This window comes from Lontra canadensis, unplaced genomic scaffold (assembly GCF_010015895.1).
Source record: "Lontra canadensis isolate GAN:19392208 unplaced genomic scaffold, GSC_riverotter_1.0 scaffold189, whole genome shotgun sequence".
NCBI classification, from domain to species: Eukaryota; Metazoa; Chordata; class Mammalia; order Carnivora; family Mustelidae; genus Lontra; species Lontra canadensis.
Genome location: NW_022631183.1, coordinates 211,639 through 238,794, shown reverse-complemented (window position 1 = coordinate 238,794; position 27,156 = coordinate 211,639). Strand labels below are relative to the sequence as shown.

General features: G+C 40.9%; 1 protein-coding gene across 8 annotated transcripts in view; it reads left to right on the top strand.

Moving 5' to 3' along the window:
• The window catches only part of SIL1 (SIL1 nucleotide exchange factor), a 210,010-nt gene that overhangs the window by 103,341 nt on the left and 79,513 nt on the right, over positions 1 to 27,156 (top strand). For all 8 annotated transcript variants that reach the window (XM_032847553.1, XM_032847550.1, XM_032847552.1 and 5 more), the window contains exons 4-5: positions 17,804 to 17,924; positions 24,651 to 24,750. In XM_032847553.1, the coding sequence (XP_032703444.1) occupies positions 17,804 to 17,924; positions 24,651 to 24,750 (221 nt within the window). The remainder of the gene's footprint in view (positions 1 to 17,803; positions 17,925 to 24,650; positions 24,751 to 27,156) is intronic.

The window sequence follows — 27,156 nt, the reverse complement described above, 5'->3', positions numbered from 1 at the left end:
TCTGAGCCAGTTCTGTCCATGGGTCACAGAGGTTATTTTCCCAAATTGTAGGAGGTACTAAGAGGTGGAACTGGAACTAGAACCTGGGTCTTCCTCACTCTTTGCCCTCTACCACTAGACTGGACCACTGTCCATGTCCCCCAGATGTCAGGGGCTGTAGTTCCTGGTGAAGTTGGCAGTACAAGTGAATAAAGCAAAGCACAACACTATTAAGTAGGTCTCAGTACTGATATCAAATTTTAAGGTAAGATGCAACAAATTGGGATTGTCATCACACTTGGATAGGTGAAAGAAGGCTCAAGTGACCTCATGTTATTCAAGTTGCCTCTATTTAAGGGAGATCTCCTTCAAATGGTGGGAGAAGGTCTTGGGACCAGTTGTTTCCTTGACTGCCTTCTCTGCACTGTATCTCTTTCCCCATCTGCCTCTCGTCCCACTCTGATTTGCATGCGACCCCCCACCCCCAAAAGGGGAGAGATTTAAGTGCTCCATCCATTAGAGCTGATCTAGAGAGAAATTCTGTCCTAGGAATTTTGTTCCAATCCTTTCTATGGATTTTCCCTCTTCCCGCTGCAGGGAGCATCCAAGCTGGGGGGCTTCTTCAGCAGGCCCTGGGGAAATTGTGGAGGTTGGGAGTCGCTAATACTGTTTTGGAATAATTCATAGAGCCATGTTTGGCCCTTGAGGTAACAGGTGCTGTAAGAGAGAACAAAAAGAGCCAATTATGATGTCAGGAGCCCTGGGGATTGAAGGGGTGGGGAAAGAAAAGGATTAAAAATTGGAGTACAATATCTTTGCACTTTGCCTTTTTAGCCCCTTATTAAATTATGACTTCTGTTTGCAGAAAATAAATGAGAACAAAGGGTATGTTTAGAATACAATCTTTGTGTTTTAAATTTGACTAATGAGTGGTTTTAGCACTTTCATTTGGTTCTCAGTCAACCTGTGTTCAAAGTGTCAATTAACAAATAAATATTATGAAAAACAAGAGTCAGGAATGGTTGCCACTCCTGCTAATGAGCTGCTAATGAAATTGTGCCTGGGTGGGAAATGCAGGCACTCTGAATCCCCAAGAGTCTCCTCCAGAAAATGAGCAGTAGTGGAGCCAAGGCCCCTGACCCTTGGGAAATGGGCACAGTTAACTCCTTCACTTCCAAGCTGGCATATCCCCCCTCATTATTAAGTGAAGCTCATTGCTAGTCTCTCATGGTTAATATCAATTACATGGAGTCTTTTACAGATCCAGTTTTATTTGACTTAATAATTACTAGGTGGGTTTAGAGAGCTGGAAAAACTGTAGGGGTATGCTTTGGTTTATTTCTAACTGTGTAGCCTTTGGTGTCTCAGTGATTCCCTACCTCTTTGAATTTTCTTGAGGCTCTTCTCCATCTCCTCACATGTGTATATGTGCACAGTTGAAAATGGATTAAAGTCTGGATATACTCAGGATTTTGTAGGTTGGGGTGAATATATATATATATATATATATTTGATGTTTCATTTATTTACTCTAAAGAGAGAGAGAAAGAAAGAGCATGCTCCAGGGAAGGGACAAAGGGTAAAGAAAAGGGAGAGAATCTCAAGCAGAGTCCTCTCTGAGCCCAAAGCCTGACATGGAGCTCAATCCATGACCCCCGGATCACAACCTGAGCTGAAACCAAGAGTCCGTCACTTAACCAACTGAGCCACCCAGGTGCCCTGGGGAGTATATTTTTAAAAAGAAAGAAATGGCAGGAATTAGTAGACCGTAACAGTCAACAGAGTTATTGAAAACCAGCTTTCCAGCATGGATGCAACATCCCAAGTGCCCTGATTAAGAGGCTGTGCTGTATCTATTAGTCTTACTTACTGGGTTGTCTTCTAAGCTAAAGAGGAACATGGTACACATTGGGGATAGCTGGAAGGGAACAGAGGCAATCAGGAGGCTAGGAAACAGACATGGAATTCCCAGTCTGTGAGTAAAAGTAACCCCTCTGCCCCTTACCTCTGTTGTCATTTACTCCACCCCTGGTCTTTCTTAAATTTGGGGGTTTCTGACAGGTACTCGGGGCTAGTGGGAGAACTACTGCTTATGCATAAAGATCTGGTGCTTTTGAGGGAAGAAAGATTGATGGCCATGAGAGGATTCCTAGTTTGTCTGGTTAAGATGTGATCATTCCTTACTACTATCTCATTCTACCCGTTCCCCTGGTTCAGACTTTATTACATGTGATTAGGACAAGTATAATAGCTTTTCAACTAGCCTCCTTGCTTCTTGTATCTCTGTTTTATATGCTGAGCTCCAAATGCTTCAAAGGGTGTTACTCGTGACCCTCTAAATATGTTCATTTCTTTGCTTGCTTTCTGAAAGCCATTCTCTGGACCCAGAGCTCCAAATGTTACTACCATTCTCCTTCATTTACTTCCTACCCCTCCATGGCAGCAGCTGGTCTTGTTCACGTGGTATTCTTCCTAGTGGCCAACACAGCAAGTGGCCCTCAGTGGGTGTGCAGTAAGCTGTGGTAGAAAGGATGCCTGGAGAAGAACAGGTTCTTACCTAACCCTCAGTAAATTCTTGTTGAAAAGAGGCTCACTGTGTCCTACATATGGTTACTTTGAGCCTTTGTCCTGTACCTCTCTGACTCTAACACAAGAAGTTTTCTAAGTAGCATTGCTAGTCCTTGTCCTTGACGAACAATGTTCCTGTGATTTCTGTATGAAGAGGTTGGTGACCACCTGTTTGTCCTCCTTGAGGACAGGGAAGGAGACATTACATAGGTCACAGCAGATGAGATTTTTGGAGCATAGTGCTGGAGGGTGGTGGGAGCTGTCTGGGTAGCTGTTCCCTGAGGAAAATGGTGGTCTCTTGTTCTGAGGAGTTTTAGTGGTGGTGAGGTGATTTTCACCCTGGGAAGCCATGCCAGCTAACTCTCCTGTGGCCCCAACAGGAGTCTTCAACTCTGTAACTCAGAGTGAAAAATCAGTTTGGAGATTATTTTCATGTTTTTCTCATTTTGTCATTGTTGAGTACTTTAAAAAAAATGTATAAATATAACTGCAGTCGAGACTGGTTCGCTGCATGTTTCACTGTTTAAAAAAAAAAAGAAAAAAAGGTCTCTGTTGGTGTTACCCTTCAAAATATAATAACATAAAGAATTGGTTCAGGGTTCAGCACTCTAGAGAGGTTTCTGCACATTTTTTTTGTTAGTGGTTCAGTTCAAGTTTTGCCTGAGAGACAGGATAGATGCTCATTTGTGTGAGGCAGGGATCTTGCCAGGACTTGTTTGGGGGTTTTGAATAAAAAAGCAGGAGGAGAGGGCTGTGGTAGTCATGGCAACTGGGCCTGTAAAGTCTCCGCTCTGACCAGCCCTGGTTAGGGGCTTGGAGGCCGCAGTGAGGTGAGTGGCACTGCTTCCTGTTCTATAATCCTCCTATTCCTTAGGCTCTGTGGGAGGTAGGGGCAGGGGGCTGGCATTGAAGCTGACCTTTCCGGAGGCCTACTTTGTGGCTGGCGTTGAGCCTGAGCTGTAGACACAGGTATTTGGTTCAGAAATACAGCATGATCGGGATTTTTTTTTACTCTTGTTGACACATACCTATAGGACTTGATAAGTAAGATGTCATTGTTTCATCCTGGTTGACATTTACCTTTTTGGGGCTGTGTTTCCTGAAGCACTTTTAACTTATTTAGAACACTGGCACAGTATTTTCTCATTTGTTCTTCACAACAATCTAACACATGAGGGAACACAGACATAGTAGATTCTTTTCATTTGGCACATAAGGGCATGAATTTCCAGAAAGAAAAGGAATTTGGCTAAATTCACCCAGCCTTGAAAGGCAGAGCTGAGTGGGTCACAGAGTTGGAGGGCTCATGGTTGCATGGCCAGCTTTCATCTGAGGAGGCTGTCAGCCTAACCCTGGATTTCCTGACACTGCACCTGGGGATGACTTGAAAGAGCCTAGAAATCCCTGGAAGGGGAGTTTTCCAGGCAGGAGCCTACAAGGGACAGGCCATACTTTGCACCACTCCCAAAGCCATGTAACTGCTGGGGCATCTGATGGCAAGGCGAAAATGAGCACCATGGCATCCATCTGAGCTGGCCCTGGGTCTGCTGAAGCTGCGCAGCCAGGCTACAGGGTATCCTCACTGTGGGCACGCCCCATGGGGGACCCTACTGTGGTGAGTCCAGGCAGGGCAAATGTCCAGTCACTAGAAACTAGGAGGAGTTGGGGCCAACACTAGGTGAAATATCTTTTACAGCAGTCACAAACTGGCTGGGGGACAAATTCCATTTATAGATCTATTTTGTTTGGCTTTTGAATTTTAAAATTTGATGCTTTTAGAGTGGACATTTTTTTTCAGCCTTCACCACTCAGTATTGTCTTAGAGATGGCCCATCTCACTGGTCTCTCTTACTTGCCGGCCTCCTGTGGGCATTTCTGTTGGCTCCTCCCTCTTGGATCACTGTTTCTTACCTGCCCTTCTGCTAGGGTTCCTCTTGCCCACATGCTTCAAGGCCTCACGCTTTCTTGGGTCCATTTCCTTCTCCATACCATACCTACAACTATCCTGGGGCTACGTAAGCTCGGTGCTTAGTGCTCTGTCCAGGCCCCTGGAAATACGTGGTGTCACCTTAGACTGTATCTGATACACTAATTGCTGTTCTGGGATTTGAAAGGAGAAGGTAATGCTTTATCCAAGAAATGTATTTTTTAAACAGTTTTATTGAGATACAGTTTATATGGCATAAAATACCCTCACTTAAATTGTACAATGAGAATAATTCTCAAACGTCCTGGAGAATGTTGGTAGAATATATGGGGGAGTTTCCTGATTGTGGTGTTTGATGGGTAAGAAAAAGTTGAAAAGCAAATTTTGGGGACTAAAGGCCAACTTCTATACTTTGCTGAGTTAAGAGTCTTAACATCGAAACAACCCACCATCATCCATCATTGTCATTTGTTCATTTCATAAAGGGACATTTTAATACTAAAAAGATAAGAACTACATAATTTCAGAAAAAATAACTGTTCTTTATATTGGACACTTTTAAATTCCTTGTTTCAGGACCATTGGAATGAATTACCACAATAAACACACCACCTCCAAACTTAAAAACCACAGTAATTTCTTTTTGTTTAATTCTGTCTTAGAACTCCAGAAATAGTTCACATACCCTTGAGATGCCCCCCAAACAAACAGTTAAACCAGCCAGCATGTGGAGGAGCGGGAACCACAAAATGGAATACAGACACTAACAAATGAACTAAGCATTACACATTAACAACATAATCATACAACATGGGGGGTAAGGAAGAAAAGAGCTAACCTAAGTGACTTTGTGGAAAGATAATCCTGATAAGATGCTGTGAAGTCAGAGACAAAAGAATTGCACGTAAATGCGGCAATCTAGTTTGGTAGCATTTCTCATAGGGGTATGGGTTACCAATTTTGAAAATATATTCATGCTAGAATTGAACAATAAAAAAGTACATTGCAGAAAATAAGAGCCAAGTCTCTCTCTGCTGGAGAAAAAAGTTATAAGTAAGGGCAAGGGAAAGACAAATAACTCTGTGATGTTAGATTGAAATCTGATATAAAGTTGTAGTTTTTACAAGTATAAACCTGTAGTTTTTAATAAATATAAAAATAGATAACAAAATAGAGACGCGTATATGAGCATATATATAAATTTATACATGTATATAAATTTCTTAGCTCTGTCTGACAGGGGCTAAGAGCCATGGTACTCTAGTTGTAATAAGCATACCTCGCAGGCAGATCTTGGTTTCTTTTTTTTTCCTAATTTCTTATTTTTTATTAACATATAATGTATTATTAGCCCCAGGGGTACAGGTCTGTGAATTGCCAGGTTTACACACTTCACAGTACTCACTGTAGCACATACCCTCCCCAATGTCCATAACCCAACCACTCTCTCCCTACCCCCTTTCCACAGCAACCTTCAGTTTGTTTTGTGAGATTAAGAGTCTTTTATGGTTTGTCTCCCTCCCGATCCCATCTTGTTTCATTTTTTCCTTCCCTACTCCCCATAGCCCCCCACATTGCCTCTCAAATTCTTCCTATCAGGGAGATCATATGATAATTGTCTTTCTCTGACTTATGTCGCTCAGTATAATACCCTCTAGTTCCATCCATGTCATCGCAAATGGCAAGATTTCATTTCTTTTGAAGGCTGCATGATATTCCATTGTATATATATATACCACATCTTCTTTATCCATTCATCCGTTGATGGACATCTAGGTTCTTTCCATAGTTTGGCTATTGTGGACATTGCTGCTAGAAACATTCGGGTGCACATGCCCCTTTGGATCACTACATTTGTATCTTTAGTGTAAATACCCAGCAGTGCGATTGCTGGGTAGTAGGGTAGCTCTATTTTCAACTTTGTGAGGAACCTCCATGCTGTTTTCCAGAGTGGCCGCACCAGCTTGCATTCCCACCACAGCATAGGAGGGTTCCCCTTTCTCCACGTCCTCGCCAGCATCCGTTTCCTGACTTGTTAATTTTAGCCATTCTAATTGGTATGAGGTGGTATATCATTGTGGTTTTGATTTGTGTTTCCCCGATGCCAAGTGTTGTGGAGCACTTTTTCATGTGTCTGTTGGCCATCTGGATGTCTTCTTTGCAGAAATGTCTGTTCATGTCCTCTGCCCATTTCTTGATTGGATTATTTGTTCTTTGGGTGTTGAGTTTGGTAAGTTCTTTATAGATTTTGGATACTAGCCCTTTATCTGATATGTCATTTGCAAATATCTTCTCCCATTCTGTCAGTTGTCTTTTGGTTTTGTTGACTGTTTCCTTTGTTGTGCAAAAGCTTTTGATCTTGATGAAGTCCCAATAGTTGATTTTTGCCCTTGCTTCCATTGCCTTTGGTGATGTTTCTAGGAAGAAGTTGCTGCAGCTGAGGTCAAAGAGGTTGCTGCCTGTGTTCTCCTCAAGGATTTTGATGGATTTCTTTCTCACATTGAGGTTCTTCATCCATTTGGAGTCTATTTTTGTGTGTAATGTAAGGAAATGGTCCGTTTCGTTTTTCTGCATGTGGCTGTCCAATTTTCCCAACACCGTTTGTTGAAGACACTGTCTTTATTCTATTGGACATTTTTTCCTGCTTTGTCAAAGATTAATTGACCATATTGTTGAGGGTCTATTTCTGGGCTCTCTATTCTGTTCCATTGATCTATGTGTCTGTTTTTGTGCCAGTACCATACTGTCTTGATGATGACAGCTTTGTAATAGAGCTTGAAGTCTGGAATTGTGATGCCACCAACTTTGGCTTTCTTTTTCAACATTCCTCTGGCCATTCAGGGTCTTTTCTGGTTCAATATAAATTTTAGGATTATTTGTTCCATTTCTTTGAAAAAAAATGGATGGTATTTTGATAGGGATTGCATTAAACGTGTAGATTGCTTTAGGTAGCATAGACATTTTCACAATATTTGTTCTTCCAATCCATGAGCATGGAACATTTTTCCATTTCTTTGTGTCTTCCTCAATTTCTTTCATGAGTACTTTATAGTTTTCTGAGTACAGATTTTTAGTCTCTTTGGTTAGGTTTATTCCTAGGTACCTTAAGGTTTGGGGTGCCATTGTAAATGGGTTTGACTCCTTAATTTCTCTTTCTTCGGTCTTGTTGTTGGTGTATAGAAATGCAATTAATTTCTGTGCATTGATTTTATATCCTGACACTTTACTGAATTCCTGTACAAGTTCTAGCAGATTTGGAGTGGAGTCTTTTGGGTTTTCCACATAAAGTATCTTATCATCTGCAAAGAGTGATAGTTTGACTTCTTTGCCGATTGGATGCCTTTAATTTCTTTTTGTTGTCTGATTGCTGAGGCTAGGACTTCTAGTACTCTGTTGAATAGCAGTGGTGATAATGGACATCCCTGCCATGTTCCTGACCTTAGCGGAAAAACTCTGTTTTTCTCCATTGAGAATGATATTTGCTGTGTGTTTTTCATAGATGGCTTTGATGATATTGACATATGTAGTCTCTATCCCTATACTTTGAAGAGTTCTGATCAAGAAAGGATGCTGCACTTTGTCAAATGCTTTTTTAGCATCTATTGAGAGTATCATATGGTTCTTGTTCTTTCTTTTACTAATGTATTGTATCACATTTATTAATTTGCAGATGTTGAACCAACCTTGCAGCCCTGGAATCAATCCCACTTGGTCATGGTGAATAATCCTTTTAATGTACTGTTGGATCCTATTGGCTAGTATTTTGGTGAGAATTTTCGCATCTGTGTTCATCAAGGATATTCATCTGTAATTTTCTTTTTTGAAAGAATTCTGGCCTCATGAAATGAGTTTGGAAGTTTTCCTTCCATTTCTATTTTTTGGAACCGTTTCTGGAGAATAGGAATTAATTCTTCTTTAAATGCTTAGTAGAATTCCCCTGGGGAATCATCTGGCCCTGGGCTCTTGTTTGTTTGGAGATTTTTGGTGACTGCTTCAATTTCCTTACTGGTTATGGGTCTGTTCAGGTTTTCTATTTCTTCCTGGTTCAGTTTTGGCAGTTTATACCTCTCTAGGAATGCATCCATTTCTTCCAGATTGTCAAATTTGCTGGCGTATAGTTGCTCATAATATGTTCTTATAATTGTTTGTATTTCTTTGGTTTGGTTGTGATCTCTCCTCTTTCATTCATGATTTTGTTTATTTGGGTCCTTTCTTTTTTCTTTTTGATAAGTCTGGCCAAGGGTTTATCGATCTTATTAATTCTTTCAAAGAACCAGCTCCTAGTTTCATTGATTTGTTCTATTGTTTTTTTGGTTTCTATTTCATTGATCTCTTCTCTGATCTTTATGATTTCTCTTCTCCTGCTGGGTTTAGGCTTTCTTTGCTGTTCTTTTTCCAGCTCCTTTACGTGTAGGGTTAGGTTGTGTATTTGAGACCTTTCTTGTTTCTTGAGAAAGGCTTGTATTGCTATATATTTTCCTTCTCAGGACTGCCTTTGCTGTGTCCCACAAATTTTGAACAGTTGTGTTTTCATTTTCATTTGTTTCCATGAATTTTTTCAATTCTTCTTTAATTTCCTGGTTGACCCATTCATTCTTTAGTAGGATGCTCTTTAGTTTCTATGTATTTGGGTTCTTTCCAGTTTTCCTCTTGTGACTGAGGTCTGAAAATATGCAGGGAATGATCCCAATCTTTTGGTGCTGGTTGAGACCTGATTTGTGACCCAGGATGTGATCTATGCTGGAGAATGTTCCATGTGCAGTAGAGAAGAATGTGTATTCTGTTGCTTTGTGATGGAATGTTCTGAATGTATCTGTGATGTCCATCTGGTACAGTGTGTCATTTAAGGCCTTTATTTCCTTGTTGATCTTTTGTTTGGATGATCTGTCCATTTCAGTGAGGGGGCTGTTAAAGTCCCCTACCATTATTATATTATTGTTGATGTGTTTCTTTGATTTTGTTATTAATTGGTTTATGTAGTTGGCTGTTCCCATGTTAGGGGCATAGATATTTAAAATTGTTAGATCTTCTTGTTGGACAGATACTTTGAGTATAATATAGTGCCCTTCCTCACATCTTATTACAGTCTTTGGCTTAAAATCTAATTTATCTGATAAAAAGATTGCCACCCCAGCTTTCTTTTGATGTCCATTAGCATGGTAAATTGTTTTTCACCCCCTCACTTTAAATCTGGAGGTGTCTTTGGGTCTAAAATAAGTTTCTTGTAGACAGCATATTGATGGGTTTTGTTTTTTTATCCATTCTGATATGCTGTGTTTTTTGATTGGGGCATTTAGCCCATTTACATTCAGGGTAACTATTGAGAGATATGAATTTAGTGCCATTGTATTGCCTCTTTTTTGTAGCAAATTTTCTTTATATTTTTTGAGAGGTGCATATGGAAATACTTAGAACTGATATATTATGTTTCTGTTTGTAACATTTTGTGTATTATGTTTCTGTTTGTAATATTGCTTCTGTTAAGCAATGGTGACAAAAAAGCAACAGTTACGTGATGTAGGTGTCTGTATTCATTGTGCCCTGCTTCTTCCTGTCCTTGAAATTTCAATTAATATATTAGAAAGGAATGAAGTACCACCATCAACACGGTGGTAGTTGTTGCAGAAGGATTCCTCTAATGGTGTGGCTTGAGAAGAAAAGGGAGTTCTATAATCTCAAAGAATTTCCCTTGTAATTTTTTTTTTTTAACAATTCCATGGCTTTTGGTATATGCACAGTACTATACAACAATTAGCACAGTCTAATTCCAGAACATTTTCATCAGCCCCAAAAGAAACTCCATCCCAATTAGCAGGCACGTCCCATTCCTTCCTCCCCGTAGCTCCTGACAACCACCCATGTACCGTTGTTTGATTTGTCTCTTTTGGAATTTCATTTAAAAGGAACTGTCTGATATGTGACTTTTCTTATCTGTCTTCTTTCACTGAACATAATGTATCCAAGGTTCATCCACATTGTATTTGTCAGTATTTCATTTCTTTTAATGGTTGAGTACTATTCTACCATATGTATATACCACTTTTTCTTCATTTATTCGTTGATGGACATTAGGGTTGTTTCTGCATTTTAGCTGTTATAAATGATGCTACAGTGAGCATTCATGTACACGTTTTTGGTGAACACATTTTTAAAAAATTTTTTGGGTATACACCTAGGTGTGGAGTTGCTGGCTTCATATGGTAACTTTTAAGTTGTTGAGAAGTGGCCAAGCTATTCTTTTCAGTTTGGTAGTCTGCTCTGATTTTTGTTTACTACAGTATAAAAAGCTCAGTAGGTACTACTTTTTATTAGTTGATGAAGTCTGATATCAGCAGTCATAAGATTATTAACACCACATACTTTGCAATATAATGCACCAAGAATCTGTGTCCTGTACTTGGTGATTCTGTCAAGGATGCATGACCTCAGTTTAATCATGAGAAGACACCAAACAGTCCTGTAAAACTGATTAGTATTCCTTGATGATGTCAGGATTATAAAAGACAAGGGAAGGCTGCGGGATTCTTGCATACTATAGGAAACGGGGGAGAAATAACAACCAAAGACCATATGGAATCCTGGAACAGAAAAGGGCATGGTGGAAAAACTGGTAAGGCTTGAAAAAGGATCTTTATAGTTTGGTTAGCGTTATTGTTAATTTCCCAGTTGGGATAGTTATCTATGACTATGTTACTATGTTAAATTAATGCTATTAACATTGGGAAAGGCTGTGTGAGCAATATATGGAAATTGTATTATTTTTGCAGTTTTTGTGTAAGTTTAAAGGTAGTTCAGAGTAATAAGTTATAAAAGAAATCCAGTCTTTTATTCTTGCTCATGTGTCTGTAGATCAGCTAGACCTGGTTTACCTAGCCATGGTAAACCATGGGGTCCACATTTGCTCCATGGGTCTCATCCTTCTCAGACCAGAATGCTGGCTATCATTTCTCATCGTGGTGATAGAATTCCAAAAGACTAGCAAAACATACAAGCACATTTCAAATCGCTGTGGCATGTTTGCTGACATCCCAGTGGCTGAAGCACATCATAAACAAAGTCCAGAGTCAAGGGGTAGGAAAGTACTCCACCATGGTAGGAGGTGCTGCAAGGTCACCTGACAAAGGGTGTGGATACAGGCAAAGGGGGGGACAGTTGGTGACAATAATGCAGTCCACCACAGATTTTCCCCCATGGAAAAGCAAGAGGTATTACCTGGGTCTTGGACTATGATTGAAGTCAGTAACAGATTCTCAGTGGGCATCAAAATTCAAGTATGATGTGGCCTTACTTAATTTGGACAGTGTTTCCTTTTGTCAGAGACTGTTTATTCAGGCCATGGTTTGTCCCCAGAGGGCCAGTGGTAGGGACATTGACATAGTAGGCTTTGCAGGCCTGTTTGAGGGGCCTTTCTGGATCCCTGTCATATTTTCTGCCTTCCCCCTTGCCCTCCACCTTTCAATTGCTGACTCTTGACCTGGATGTACCTTGTGACTTTTTGCATCCACTCTGCTCTTCGAATGTCCCAGTCCCTTCATAGAAGCCCTAGAAGGATGCAGGTCAAGTTGCACGCTAAATTGGCCTTCTTCCCAGTGGGGTGGAAACATTTAAAATATTCTGTTTTCTGCTGCCTCTGCCGCTGCCATTGCTGGTTTTGTGTATCTTAAATGAGCGTAACCTGTATTTTAAGTTAATGCTATTGTGGTTGCTCTTGCCCCCTGTGGTGGCTTATGTGAAGGGAGTAATTTTGGAATTTTCCCCAAATAAAATAAGTGGATTCACATAAGATTCTAGTCTATTCCTTGGCCACTTTGGCATATTATATAACCTGTTATATTTTGAAACTATTAGTCATGTACTTTTTTTCACCTTGTCCATTTCTAATTTTGATCAAAAGTCTGAAATTTCAAAGTGCTACTCTTGTTTGTATTACTACTAGTAGTATTACTACAAAAGAAACTATTAACAAGAGTAATTATTTTGAAACCTCTTGAGCTAGTAAAAATCCTTTTTGGCCTTTCCACACACCTCTAGATGAGCTAGGATTTCCTCTTTTTCATTTTTAATCTTTACTCAGCAAATAATTATTGAGGATTTACTGTGTACTAGACCATAGGATAGGCCCTGGGGTTAAAATGGTGACCATTTCTTTTTATCAGATGAATAAAAAAGCTAAACTGTAACCACTGATTGTGGTAACTGCTGTAAAGAAAAGGTCCATGGTGCTGCGAAAGAATGTAGGGAGCGGGATCAGCCGGGTCTGGTCTGGGAAAATAGAGGATACCACTCAGAGGAAGTAACTGTTAGCTGGGATTGGGAAGTTGAGGAGATAGGGAGGCTGGGGTTTGAAAGAACCTTCTGGGCAAAGTGAACAGCAAGTGGAATGGCCCCATGGTAGGAATAAACAAGCTTCTTTCATGGAATGGAAAAAGGAGAATGGGGAGTGGACAGGGCTGAAAAGGCAGGCAGGGGCTAGATACTAACGGGCCTCATTGACCACCATGAGGACTTTCAACTTTATTTTGAGAGAAGTCAGAAGCCCTTAAAAGGTTTGAAACAAGGTAATGACATAGTCAGATTTGTATTTAAAACAACAACAACAACAACAACAACAAACAACAACAACAAAAAACCCTCAAACTGTTTTTTGTAAAGAACAGTTGGACCAGGAGCTAAGAATGGATTAGGGAGTCCACTAGAAGGCTGTGGCACTGTCCAGAAGAGACATGGTGATGGTTTGGACAAGAGTAGTGGTGAGGAGGATAGAATGAATTCAAGAGACGTTGTAACAGGAAAAATCACTAGGTTTTAGAGATGCATTGGGTATGGGGGATGGTGAGGTAAAGGAAATATCAAGGATGGCCTGCTTATTAGCCTTTAGGCCAGGAAGATACTCTGTTGTTTTGTCAGTTTGGGATCTCTCCAGGTGAGACAACCTCTTGCCTTCACACATGGAGAGATTAATGCTGAAGAAGATACCTCTTGCCCCATGATCCTGGGAAAAGCATAGAAGTTGCTAGTTCCTTGTTTTTGCCACCAGTTGGCCTCATCTTGTCCTCAGCTGCCTCCACAGTCTTTCCAGTTCTCCCTGATTCGTTTGCTCCTGGCTGCCTGAAGGTAGCCTGTCAGTTTGTGTGTCTGAGTCTTTGCACGCACAGCTCTATTTTGGATTCCCTATTTTCCCAGCCTTTTTGCCTCATTCAACCGCTAGTTTAACCTTATTCAGGAAGCCTCCCCAGAGGAAGTTTTCCCCACTCTACTTTGGGCATTTTTTTTTTTTTTAACCTTGAAGCATTTTGGTTGCTTTTGAGGTTAGAAGACGATGGTTATATACATATACTCATGTACTTAAATTCCCATTAATTTTTTTAGCCTAAGATACAGAAACTCCCTACTGAAGTGGGGGCAACAAGAACCGAACAGCTTGTCTTGGCATGGTGTTTCCCCGGCTCTTTAGTTCTCTGGTGGAGACACAGTGGTCAGTAGAACTTGGGAGTTCACTGTGGTTCTGCCAGAATTGAGAAAACTTGAAATCTTGCTACCTCATTACCTTTTTATACTTAAGATTTACCTGATCTGAGTTCTGAGAGAACTCGTGCTATATGCTTCCCTTAAAGGAATTTTAAAAATATTGTCATCCTTTTTTGATCCTTGAATCAAATTCAGCATCAGCAAGGCCATGCCATCCTCTGGCAGGAGAAAGCACAGAGCAGGATTTCTTCTAGATTTCTAATATCTTGAACCCTTTCCCTAAAATTTTCTATCCCTGTGGCCATTAACATTCCTCTTTGTATTCTTAGAACCTGCTACAGTAGCTGATATATAGTAGTTGCTGGGTAACAATCTGTTTATAGTATGTGATCTTGCACACTTGCTTTTTAAACAATGTTTTTTAAAAATTCTTGTGTATTTCCAGTATAGTTAACATACGGTATTATATTAGTTTTTGGTGTACAATATAGTGATGTCTCTGTATTACTCAGTGCTCATCATGATAGGTATACTCTTCATCCCCTTTACCTGTTTTGCCTACATCCCCACCCACTTCCCCTCTAGTAACTGTGAGTGTGTTGTCTATATTTAAGAGTCTAGTTTTTTGTCTCTTGTTTGTTTTGTTTGTTAAATACCACATATGAGTTGAAATCGTACAGTATTTGTCTTTCTCCGATTAACTTATTTCACTTAGCATTATATCCTCTAGATTGATGTTGTTGTAAATGGCAAGATTTCATTCTTCTCTATATCTGAGTAACATGCCATTGTATATACATATACCACATCTTTCTTATCCATTTATCTGTTGATGAACACTTGGGTTATGTCCATATTTTGGCCATTGTAAATAATGCTATGGTAAACATAAGGGTGCATATATCTTTTCAAATTAGAGTTTTTGTATTCTTTGTGTAAATACTCAATAATGGAATTACTGGATTGCATGGTAATTCTATTTTTAATTTTTGAGGAACCTCTATACTGTTTCCTAATGGTGCTGTGGCTGCAGCAGTTTGCATTCCCACCACTAGTGCAGAGTTTTCTGCCCATTTTTCAAATGGATTATTTGTTTTCTTTTGGTGTTGAGTTGTGTAAGTTCTTCATATGTATTTTGGATACTAACCTCTTAGCGGGTATATCACTTGCAATATCTTTTTTTTTTTTAAGATTTTATTTATTTATTTGACAGAGAGAGATCACAAGTAGGCAGAGAGGCAGGCAGAGAGAGAGGAAGGGAAGCAGGCTCCCTGCTGAGCAGAGAGCCCAATGCGGGACTCGATCCCAGGACCCTGAGATCATGACCTGAGCCGAAGGCAGCGGCTTAACCCACTGAGCCACCCAGGCACCCCTCACTTGCAATATCTTCTGTTCAGTAGGTTGTCATCTTGTTGTGTTGCTTCTTTTGCTATGGAGAAGCATTTTATTTTGATCTAATCCCTGTAGTTTACTTTTGTTTTTGTTTCCCTTGGTTTAGGAGACATATCTAGAAAAATGTTCTTACAGCCAGTGTCAAAGAAATTACTGCCTGTGCTCTGCTCTAGGATTTTTATGGTTTCAGTTCTCACATTTAGGTTCTTAATTTATTTTATGTTTATTTTTGTGCATAGCGTAAGAAGGTGGTCCAGTTTTCCCAATGCCATTTGTTGAAGAGACTGTCTTTTTGCCACTGTATATTTTTGCCTCCTTTGTCATACATTACTTGACCGTATAATTGTGGGTTTATCTGGACACTATTCTATTAATCTCTGTGTCCATTTTTGTGCCAGTACCATACTGTTTTAATTACTGCAGCTTTGTAGTATATCTTTAAATCTGGTATTGTTATACTTCCAGTTTACTTCTTTTTCAAAATTGCTTTGGGTATTCAGGGTCTTTGTGTTGCCACACAAATTTTAGGATTATTCGCTCTAGCTCTATGAAAAAAGCTTTTGGTGTTTTGTTAGGGATTACATTAAATATGTAGATTTCTTTGAGTAGTATGGACATTGTAACAATATTTGTTCTTCCAATCCATGAACGTGGAATGAATATCTTTCCATTTGTTTATGTCTTATCTATCTATCCATCCATCCATCCATCCATCCATCCATCTGTCTTTCAGAGAGAGAGAGAAAGTGAGTGTGCACAAACAGGGGGAGCAGCAGGCAGAGGGAGAAGCTGGCTCCCTGCAAAGCAGAATCTGTTGTGGGACTTGATCCCAGCACCCTGGGATCATGACCTGAGTCAAAAGCAGATGCTTAACCGACTGAACCACCCAAGGGTCCCTTCTTTGACATCTTTCATCAGTATTACAGTTTTCAGAGCATGGGTCTTTCATCTGTTTAGTTATATTCTTAAGTATCTTATTATTTTTGGTACAATCATAAATGAGATTGTTTTCTTAATTTCTCTTTCTGAACTTCATTATTAGTGTATAGAAATGCATCAGATTTCTGTATATTGATTTTGTATCCTGTGACTTGACTAAACTCATTTATCGGGTCTAGTAATTTTTTAGTGTGGTCTTAAGACTTTCTACATATAGTATAATGTCATCTGCAAATTGTGGAAGTTTTACTTCTTCTTTACTGATTTGGATGCCTTTTATTTCTTCTTCTTGTCTGATTGCTGTGGCTAGGACTTCCAGTACTCTGTTGAATAAAAGTGGCAGCAATGGATGTTCTTGTCTTGTTTCTGATCTTAGGGGGCAAGCTCTCAGTTTTTTTGCATTGAAGATGATATTACCTGTGGGTTTTTCATAGATGGGCTTTATTATATTAAGGTATGTTTCCTCTAGATCTGATTTGTTGAGGGTTTTTATCGTGAATGGATATTGTATTTTGTCATATACTTTTTCTGCATCTCTTGAAATGAGTTTTTATGCTTTCTCTTGTCCATGTGACCTGTCCCGTTCATTGATATGCAAATATTGAACCACCTGTGCACCCAAGGAGTAAATCTCACTGGATCATGGTAAATGACTTTCTTAATGTATTGTTGGATTTAGTTTGCTGATATTTTGTGGAGAATCTTTGCATCTGAGTTCGTCAGAGATACCGGCCTGTAGTTCTTTTTTTGTAGTGTCTTTACCTGCTTTTCAGCTGTCTTTGAGTAATTTTGTACACTGTGTATGAATAGTCCATCCATTCACATTACTTGTTTTTTCAGTTAGTGGATTGTCTTTTCTGAGATGGTTGGGCATAGATTTTTAGTTTCTAGTTTCTGTTGATTCCATTCCCTGCCTCCTTGGCTTGCTCTATCCTCTTACCTTCCAATCACACCCTGGTCTGGGGGCTTGGGAAATAAAATAGGAAGAGATATAGTCCCTGTGCTCATCAGGGAGAGAGCCTCACAGAAGGAGCCTGATGATGAATAAAAGAAGGTGGTGAGGTCTAAGCTTGGTGGAATGTCAAGCTCGCTGGGGTTGTCTGGGACTGTTGGGGAGGGGCAAGAAGCATGTTATGAAGGATGCAGTGATGTAGCCGCGTCCTTAAGGGTGAGTAGATATTTACTATTCACCTGCACATTAACAGAAAGGCTTATTACAGCTCAGTTTAAAGAAAACAGAATAGCTTAAAGATGCAGGTTCTAACTGGAGTTATTGGTCTCTTGATTGAAGTGCAGATGCCCTTGCCCATCTGCCTCACTCCCTTAATTTGATATGTATTAGCAAAAGGAGAAAATATGTGTGAGGTATGTGTGTGTGTTAGAGAGATGGATGGAGTCAGGCAGTGGAACACAGCAAAACCTGGTCTTCACGAATTAATAAATTCTGTTGGCTTGTTAGCCAAACATTTCATTGCAGTGTCCCTTTGAGGACTGTCTGCCTCATGAGCCCTCTTTCTTCTTGGCTTTTAGGGCAGGCTGTCCCTGCAGGATCCCATGTGCGGCTGAATCTCCAGACTGGGGCAAGAGAAGTGAAACTTCAAGAAGAGGAGAAGTTCCGAAGTAATTGGAAAGGGTTGAAAAAAGGCAGAAGGTACAGTGATGACCCTAGGGACTGGGAGGTTGACAACATTGATTTTGTAATACTGAAAGTAATGACAATATAATGTTTCTTACCCAAATTCCTGTGGCTTTTTCAAAAATTAGAAGTTTAGTAGTATAGAATTTGTGATAAATCTGTCAAGGTTTTGTGGAAGTTTACTTGTAGAATCTACGGAAAGAATTGGTTTGCAAAGCAAATTGATACTTTAGCAAGAGCTGTAGGGGGAATGCTTAACCTGCTTTAAAAATGAAGCTATTTTTCCCGGTACTTTAAGAGCACCCATTTGAATCCCAACAATTAATGTGCTGATTACAGATGAGTCATCTATTCATTAAAACAGGCCTGTTAGGCCTTCTGCTTTGCAGTAATACTTCCTTGGTGAACAATAAAATTGCATTTTAAAGTCTTTAATTCAGACTAACTTTTCCTCTTGTTAGTCCATATTAAACAGGCTTTCTTGCAGGATAAAAGTTCTCCAATGGTAAGAGATTGCTTTATTTTTTAATAACCAGTTTAGAGTATTTGATTTTGGGCAATTTGTCTATTTTTCTATTCTTTGCCTTGAATTAGTAAGTATTACTTTCAAGTTCTTTTTTATGTGAGGGAGGAATAGGCATGGGGTTTGCAGGGGCTGCTAGATTTGGGTAATTTTAAAGGTGGTAAATACCAATCATGAGGTTTCTAACACAGGGACCAGCAAATTATGGGCTGTGGGCCATACTGGGACTGCTGCTTGTTTTTGTGCAGCCCACAGCTAAATTGTTTTTAACATTTTTTAATGGTTGGAAAATAGCAAAAGAATGATATTTCATAGCTCTTAGAGATTTCAATGTCCATAAATAAAGTTTTATTGGAACACAGTTATGCTCATTCATTTATGTATGGCTTGTGTCCACTTTCCTATTAGCTGGCAGAGTTGAGTTAGTTGGGATGATTACCATAAGGCCCATAAAACCTAAAATATTATGTGGTCATAACAAAGAGTTGATGCCCCTGTTCTAAATGCATGCAAGTATTGACAGTAATGGATTGAGCTGGGTTAGTGTTACTCAGTCCTCGAATTTTCGTTATTCAACCATATTCTGCAGTTAGATAAGAGCCAGAAGTTAAAGGAGAGACCCAATTCTTACCTGAGTCATTTCTTTGAAGTATTCAACAAAAGGTTATTCAGCCTGTCCTTATGTACCTTCAGTCCTATGGCACCCACAACCCCACAGAGCAGCCTGCTCAGATGTGGGTGTTTCTTACTGTTAGAAAATTTGATTATATATTGTGATAAGGAGATATTTGTCCTCCACACAGTCACTCCCAACTGGGGTGGATCTTTATCTTCCCCCATCTCTCTTGACAGGTTTATACCTGGAGGCCATATGATGATTAATTTCTCACAGCCATCGAAGAAAGAATAAAATTTCACTGTTGTAACCCCTGCCAAGCTCCCTCCATCCCTAGCACACACATATATGCACACATAGATCAGTGTCTCAGAATACATCAGGAGGTCTTTTATCACCTCTGTGCCAAGTCCTATTTTCTAAATAAAAAGCTTATTTTATTCTTGGTTTAAGAATATTGAATTAGGGGGCGCCTGGGTGGCTCAGTGGGTTAAGCCGCTGCCTTCGGCTCAGGTCATGATCTCGAAGTCCTGGGATCGAGCCCCGCATCGGGCTCTCTGCTCAGCAGGGAGCCTGCTTCCTCCTCTCTCTCTGCCTCTCTCTCTGCCTCTCTCTGCCTCTCTCTCTGCCTCTCTCGGCCTCTCTCTCTGCCTGCCTCTCTGCCTGCTTGTGATCTCTGTCAAATAAATAAATAAACAAAATCTTAAAAAAAAAAAAAAAAAAGAATATTGAATTAGGAGCTTGATTAACTTGGAATTTGTTGATTTTAGTACTGTGGAAAGTTCTTTTTCCAGTACCTGACCATAGATCTTCAGTAAGATTGCTAAATGCTTTGTCAGTTGCTTTTATCTTTTTAGGCTAGAAATCAAAATTATTCGTGTGGTCTGGAATAGGCACACCATAAGAGAGAGATACCTGTTCTATTTCTGCCTCTTTACTTTTCTCCTTCAGAATGTTTCTGAGGGTTCTGGTCTGGAATAGCCTCCAGGGTTTATTGGACATATCCTCTTCCTTCTCTGCATTTATTAGTAGTGGCAAACTTGTCTAAACAGCAACCAAAACCATGGACAAAGTGGTGTGGGTTTCACTGCTGTAAACTCAGTGAATCTCTGGCCACCTCTGATGGTGACTTCTTCCTTCTACTGTGGACCTCATCTTGAGCTCCTCCAGTTCTACTTAAAATTGTCTTCCTGGCTCTTCAGTACCAGAATGGGAATGGTGGCCAAAGGGCAGTGCTCATTTCCACAATTTTTAGAGTAGTTTGCTTATCTGCTCATTCTGTGCAGGGGACAAGAAGACAAGGCCCACAGCTTTCCATCAGATTGTCAAAGAGGTTGATGATCGCAGAGTTTAGAACCACTGACCAAGGAGAGATGGGTATGGTCCATTTAGCATGCAATGGCAGCCTGTCCACCAGTTCTGCTGGATATATGACTGGCCACACTGTTAACTAGAGCTGTAATGACTCTGGGCTCTAAAATCTGGGATAAGGCATCTGACTCTGACTTGTTTCAGAGGCCTCTCCTGGCACTGCCTTCAGTATATATTTGGTTCCTAGCAGTTGGGTTTTCTCTTGCTATTTATGTCTTAGGCATTGTCAGCTCCACTGGTTTTAGTTCATATCCCTGTCAACATCCCAAGATTGTATCGGTCTTTTTTGCCCTGGAACAACCATCTTCTTTGAATCACTGTCTTCGGTTCAGAGGGATGAAGGACAGTGTACAACCAGGTTTTCCCATCTTGAGTTGAGCATTAACATGGTAGAATACAGCATTGTGATTAAGGGAGTGGGCCAAAGACAGAGCCATTTCCTTGCTCCATTCATTAATTTCACAAAAGATCTATTGAGTGCATATGTGCCATGTACTGGAGATATAGTAGTAAATGAAACAGGATGCCAGTGTTGGGCTGGCAGGCAGAAAAACAGAAAAATTAAAATGCAAGAGAATTAATTACAGATAGTGGTAGAAAGTAGGGAAGAAATAAGCAAGGTAATCAGTCCCTAGGGAAGTCCACTTTAAGTAGGATGATTTTGGAAGGACTCATTAAGGTGATATTTAAAATGAGACCTGAAAAATGACTGGGATTTAGTCATGCAAAGAGTTAATTTTACAGAGTTAAGGTTAGAGCATCTCAGGCAGAGAGAAAAAGAAGAATATCCAGCTTTGTCAAGGAAGAGACTCCATCAAGTTTGGGAAATAGGAAAATGACCAGGGTGACTAGAGAGTAGGAGAAGAAAGAAGCATAATAGATGGTTTTGGCCTCATGAGGGGCCAGATCATGTGAAGTTTGGAGGTGCATGTTGAGCAGTCTTCAGTTAAGTAGAATTGTAATGGAAAGCCAGTGGAGGATTTGGGGTGGGAGAGTAGTTAAATATGATGTAGTTTAGCAAATTCAGTCTAGTTGCTGTGTGTATGGAGAGTAGATTGAGGTTGGACGAAAGAAGCAGCACAAAGAAACAATTAGGGTGTCATTTCAGTAGATCAGGGAAGTTATAATGGTGGCTTAGTCTAGAGTGTCATGATGGAGAGTGGTTGGGTGTGGAGATTTAATTTGGAGGTGGTGCCAGCGGGACTTGCTTATAAAAATTTAGGGGTTGAAGGAAGGTAGTGGGGAGGTATTTGAGATAAAGCCTCATTTTGGGATTTAACACAAGTAGGTTCTTAGAAGTACCATTTATTGAAATAGAAAAGATTGAGAAAGGAGCAGATTGATGGGGAGAAACATCAAGACCTATGTTTTACATGTAGTAAATTTGAGGTGCCTGATGAATATCTGAGATCCATGATACATCAGGTAGTTGTACCACAGTCTGGCTGGTACTCAGGGGAGAGGATTGGTCAAAGATATAAATTTGGGCATCGTTGCCTGACAGATATTTTATTTTATCTTAATTAATTTTTTAAAAAATTTTATTTTTTGAGAGACAGCATGAGCAGTGGGTTGAGGAGGGGCAGAGGAAGAGGGAGAAGCAGACTCCCTGCTGAGCAGGGACCCTGACATGGGGCTTGATCTCAGGACCCTGAGATCATGACCTGAGTTGAAGGCAGATGCTTAACCAACTGAGCCACCCAGGTGCCCGGCCTGACAGGTATTTTAAAAGAACTAGTGGAGAATGTGGAAATAGAGAAGGTTGTTCAGGATTGAACTCCAAAGCAATCAAGTATATAGGGTTCAGTAGGAGATGAGGAACCAAGAAGAGAGTCAGAGAAGGAGGAAGGAAGGGGAAGCAGCAGTAGAAAGTAGTAACAAGAAGCTAGGAAGGAGGGTGTTTCAAAAAGGTGGGGGTGAACTTTGTAAATGCCACACAGTGGTTGAGAAGGTTGACATGAGTGAAGAGTCCATGGGATCTGGTGGTCAATTACTTTAGTAATTTTGATGAGAAGTTTTAATAGGCTGTGGGAACTGAATCCGGATTAGAGCAAATGGCAGTGTAGGTAGAAGTCATGAAGACGAGAATAGTGAGTGAAGACAATGCGTTATAAAGTTTTACTCTGAAGAGGAGAAGGGGAATGGCATGATAATTAGAGACCCTGGAGTCAAAAGAGTATTGGTATATTCAAAGGAGTAATCCAACCAGAGAGAGAAAATGAAGATGCAGACAAGAGGGAGCAGTATAATTATGGGAGTAAAAACTTTTGAAAAGGGAAGTGGAACCTGGAACTTAAGTTTAATAGGAGCAGGGACACTGTAACCCTTTGCTGTAGAGGGGAAAGCAGACAGTGTATATTTGGTGCAGGTTGGTAGATAGAGGGATGAGTGGGATGTGAAGGCATTCTTGATGATAGCATCTATTTTTCTGAGTGAAGAATGAAGTGGGCATACCAGCTGAAGATGATTTGATGTCTGTGTGTGCAGTCACACATGCGCACACTTGTATGTGTGTGTAGGTTGGGCTGAGAATGGATCATGGCAAGTGGCCTGGAAGAGCTGCACTTAAGGCAGTGAATAGAGCTATTAGCATGATGGGATTTGTTCCGACCAAGTCTTAGAGGAGGGAGGGGGTAATCCGTTCAGGCTGTGTCCCCAAATACTTACCTCTGTCTTAGGGATAAGGGGCAGGGCAGTGGCTTCCTCATGCTACTATCAGTGGGTGATGCTCTTCTGAAAGAGGGGTCATCTTCCCTACCATGTAGGATTGTGGTGATCAGTTGAATGAAATAATACTTTTAAAGGATTAAAACAGTGACTGACACATGGTTAAGTGTTCAGTAAATGGGAGTGATTAGCTATTATTAATTAGTTTATGAAGATTGAGGTTTAGAGAAGACAAGCATTTTTCTCAGGGCTCTAAGAGGTTTCTAGGATGAATCAAAGACTAAATGAGCAAAGCCCTAAGAGCATGTGCCTCTCATAGGCACTAAGGCCTGCTGACATCTTGACTTTTAGACTGATATGCTTATCTTGCCCAGAGCAGCCCATTAGCCCCTTCCTTCCCCACCTGTATATATCTCCTGGGCTATCCTTAAACCACCCCGCCACCCCCTTCCCCTGCCCAGAGCTGGATAGTCTTGTCAAGCACAGACCACATTCCACACTTCCTTTGTCTATGTTACTCTTAGTCTTACCTCTTTGTTCACTGATCAGAAGTCACCATTGGTGGCAAAACCCACCCCATCCCATGAATGCCTTCTCTCAAGAAGAAGAGTCACAGCTTGGATCAGCTCTAGGGGGCTTTGAGAAGATGCCACTTGAGTTTTGGCCCAGTTCTTGAGATGACATCCACATTTGTTTCTTTCCTTCCCTCTCCTCAGAGGCCGACTTTGGAAGATGGTTGGCTTTGTGTCTAGTCCTCAATATCTCAAACTTATTCCTTGGTCAGATTGACACATACCTCCTGCATTTTCTCTGTGCCCAGGAGTTGGTTTCATTTTTTTTTTCATTTTTTTTTTTTAAAGATTTATTTATTTATTTGACAGATCACAAGTAGGCAGAGGCAGGCAGAGAGAGGAGGAAGCAGGCTTCCTGCTGAGCAGAGAGCCTGATGCTGGGCTTGATCCCAGGACCCTGGGATCATGACCTGAGCCAAAAGCAGAGGCTTTAACCCACTGAACCACCCAGGCGCCCCCAGGAGTTGGTTTTAAAGGTGTGATTTTATCCAGCCTTTTTTTGTGAAGAAAGATTGCCTTGTGAAATCAGACCAGGCCCATATAGGGGGGTGCTCCGGTCCCTATTGGTCCCTTTACTAGAAGAATATAAATAGGGTGCTTGCTGTACCCTTTGTGCCCACTATCCTCCAGGAGGTCCTGCCTGTCACATGCTGCCAGAACAGCATCACACTGACATTCCAGGCATACTTCTGCCTGTGTAGCTGGCTGAGAGCTCTCTCTCCATGGTAGGCCTCTGTCTGCCTCATGGCATTTCCTCCTCTTTCATGAAATGACACCATCTTCAACTGTGTATTTTCTCCTCTAGCTTCAAGGTAAGACTACCTGTTTGCTTGTGGCTGACCAAAGGCAAAGCTAGAGTGGTGCAGTCTGAGTTAGAGCTGGCCTGGCTTACCTTGTTTTGGAGTGCCAGCCCCTGTGGTGGTGGGGTGGGGGTGATTTTTCCTTGGGAAAGATGGTGCCTCCTTCCTGACTCTCACTTTCTCTTTGGACAGGCTGGACATCAACACTAACACCTACACATCTCAGGACCTCAAGAGTGCTCTGGCAAAATTCAAGGAGGGGGCAGAAGTGGAGAGTTCAAAGGAAGACAAGGTGTGTGATACTCTTTCCAGGGAGTTAGTAAGCCTACTGGACAGCCTTGAAGGGAATCACTTCTGCCTGAAGCTGTTAAAATGTACATGGGGTTATGATAATAATACTATAAAATAATTCAAAGGGTAGTTAATGCCAAATAAGTAATCCTTTATAGACAAGTTAAAAAAAATAAACAAATGCTGGGAGCATTTCATTGTTTAGGATCTAACTTTGCATTATATGTTTGGGGAAATTGAGGCACAAAGCAGAGACAATCATACTCTTCATTTTTACAGACAAGAGTGAGGGAATTAGAGATTAAAACACAAATCTCCTTAATTTCACTTGGATTAGACACAAGCTTAAAGAACAGAGGAGGTAGGCTGGGAAGGAAGCCTTGATCCTTGTCCATGTCCTTTGAACATGTAGCAAATGTATTCCCTGTTCCAGGGTTCATGTTCCTAAATGTATAGCACAGGGGTGGAACAAGAGGATGGCTGAGGTTTCCTCCAGTTCTAAATTTGTGTCAAACTAAGGGAATGAGAAGGACAAAAAAGGCAGAAATGCAGCCCAATCTTAAACTTGAGATGGATAATGAACTCATGTGATAGCCAGAGAAATGTCCCACATCATTAAAAAAAATAAATTGTGTGTGTGTGTGTGTGTGTGTGTGTGTGTGTATGTGTGTATGTATTATTTTTAATTTGGCAGTGAGAGAGGACAAGCAAGGGGAGAAGCAGGCTTTTTGCTGAGCAGGGAGCGTGATGTGGGACTTGAGCCCCGGACCCTGGGATCATGACCTGAGCCCAAGGCAGATGCTTAACTGACTGAACAACTCAAGCTCTGCTCCCGTATCATTTTTTTACACTTGCATTTGAGGTCTGTCCTTGAAAGAAGCTCCTCTGATAGCTACTTCAGAGAGCTCTCTAAGTTCTCCCTCTTATCCTTCTCACAGTCCTCTTTTGCTTTGTCTCTCTACCGGTGCCCCAGAATCCGGGCAGTATCTTGGAGGGGCAGCATCAGGTTCTTGACAGCTTATATGTTAAGTGGAAGGAGCCTTAGGTCCCTCAGATCCTTTAGAGCTAAGCGTTTCTGAGACAAATGAGCCTTTTGTTGTTTTGGTTTTTGGTTTTGGTGTCGAGGAGGACCTAATTAGGATGTGTTAATATGCAGACCATGTCCTACATGTCTTTTCCTCATCTTAGTGAAGTCACGTCTCCCAGTATGGAGAGTGTATATGGTATGAGAAGATGAGTAGCAGGATGGCAGTAGTAGCAGCAGTGGTTGTAGGAAGGTGAAAGATAAAATTTCATCATAGCACTGGTTAGGAGGGTGGGGAAAATCAAATCCTCTTACCTGGTGAAGCAGAGGTCAGCAGAAGAGAGAGGTGTGTGCCTAGATGCTTAGAACAGAGATTGATGTTCCTATGGCCAGGGATTGGACTCATTCTCACTTGTCATCCCCTCTGGGCTTCATGTGGGCCTGATGGGAACATAGCAGTAAGCCCCTCATTCATGTCTTCTCTGTGGGTGGTAGACCCACTCTACCCATCTCTTCTTTTTGTTCTCTTTTAGTGGTGTTCTTTCCCATAGTTAAGTTCGTATAGAAAAGTATGAATATTAAGAAAATATTTTTTAACCTCACAGCTGTTAGAATGGCTAAAATTAACAACTTGGGAAACAAGTGTTGGTGAGGATGCAGAGAAAGGGGAACCCTCTTAAACTGTTAATGGAAATGCAAACTGGTGCAGCCAGTCTGGAAAACAGTATGGAGGTTTCTCAAAAAGTTAAAAATAGAACTATCTTATGATCCAGGTATTGCACTACTAGATATTTACTGCAAGGATACAAAAATACTGATTTGAAGGGATACATGCCCCCCAATGTTTAAGCAGCGTTATGAACAATAGCCAAATTATTGGAAAGAGGCCAAATGTCCATTGACTGATGAATGGTTAGAGATGTGGATCAGGGGCTCATTGCTATGTTCTTTCTTTTTTTTTTTTTTTTAAGATTTTATTTATTTATTGGACAGAGAGATCACAAGTAGGCAGAGAGGCAGTCAGAGAGAGAGGAGGAAGCAGGCTCCCCACCGAGCAGAGAGCCTGATGCGGGGCTTGATCCCAGCACCCTGGGATCATGACCTGAGCCAAAGGCAGAGGCTTAACCCACTGAGCCACCCAGGCGCCCCTCATTGCTATGTTCTTTTTGACAATATCTGTCCTAGTTTAGCCAGAGATGATGGAAATCTCCCACCCCACATTTGTACCAGCAGAAGTTGAATGGGAAACTTGGATTTCTACCTCCTACTTGGTGGTAGCAGGCTGCATTCTCATTCCTACACCAAAGTGGTGTCACCAGAAGCCAAGTGGGTAGGCTGAACTTCTACCCCCTATGTATGGCAATGATAGGATGTGATGCAATA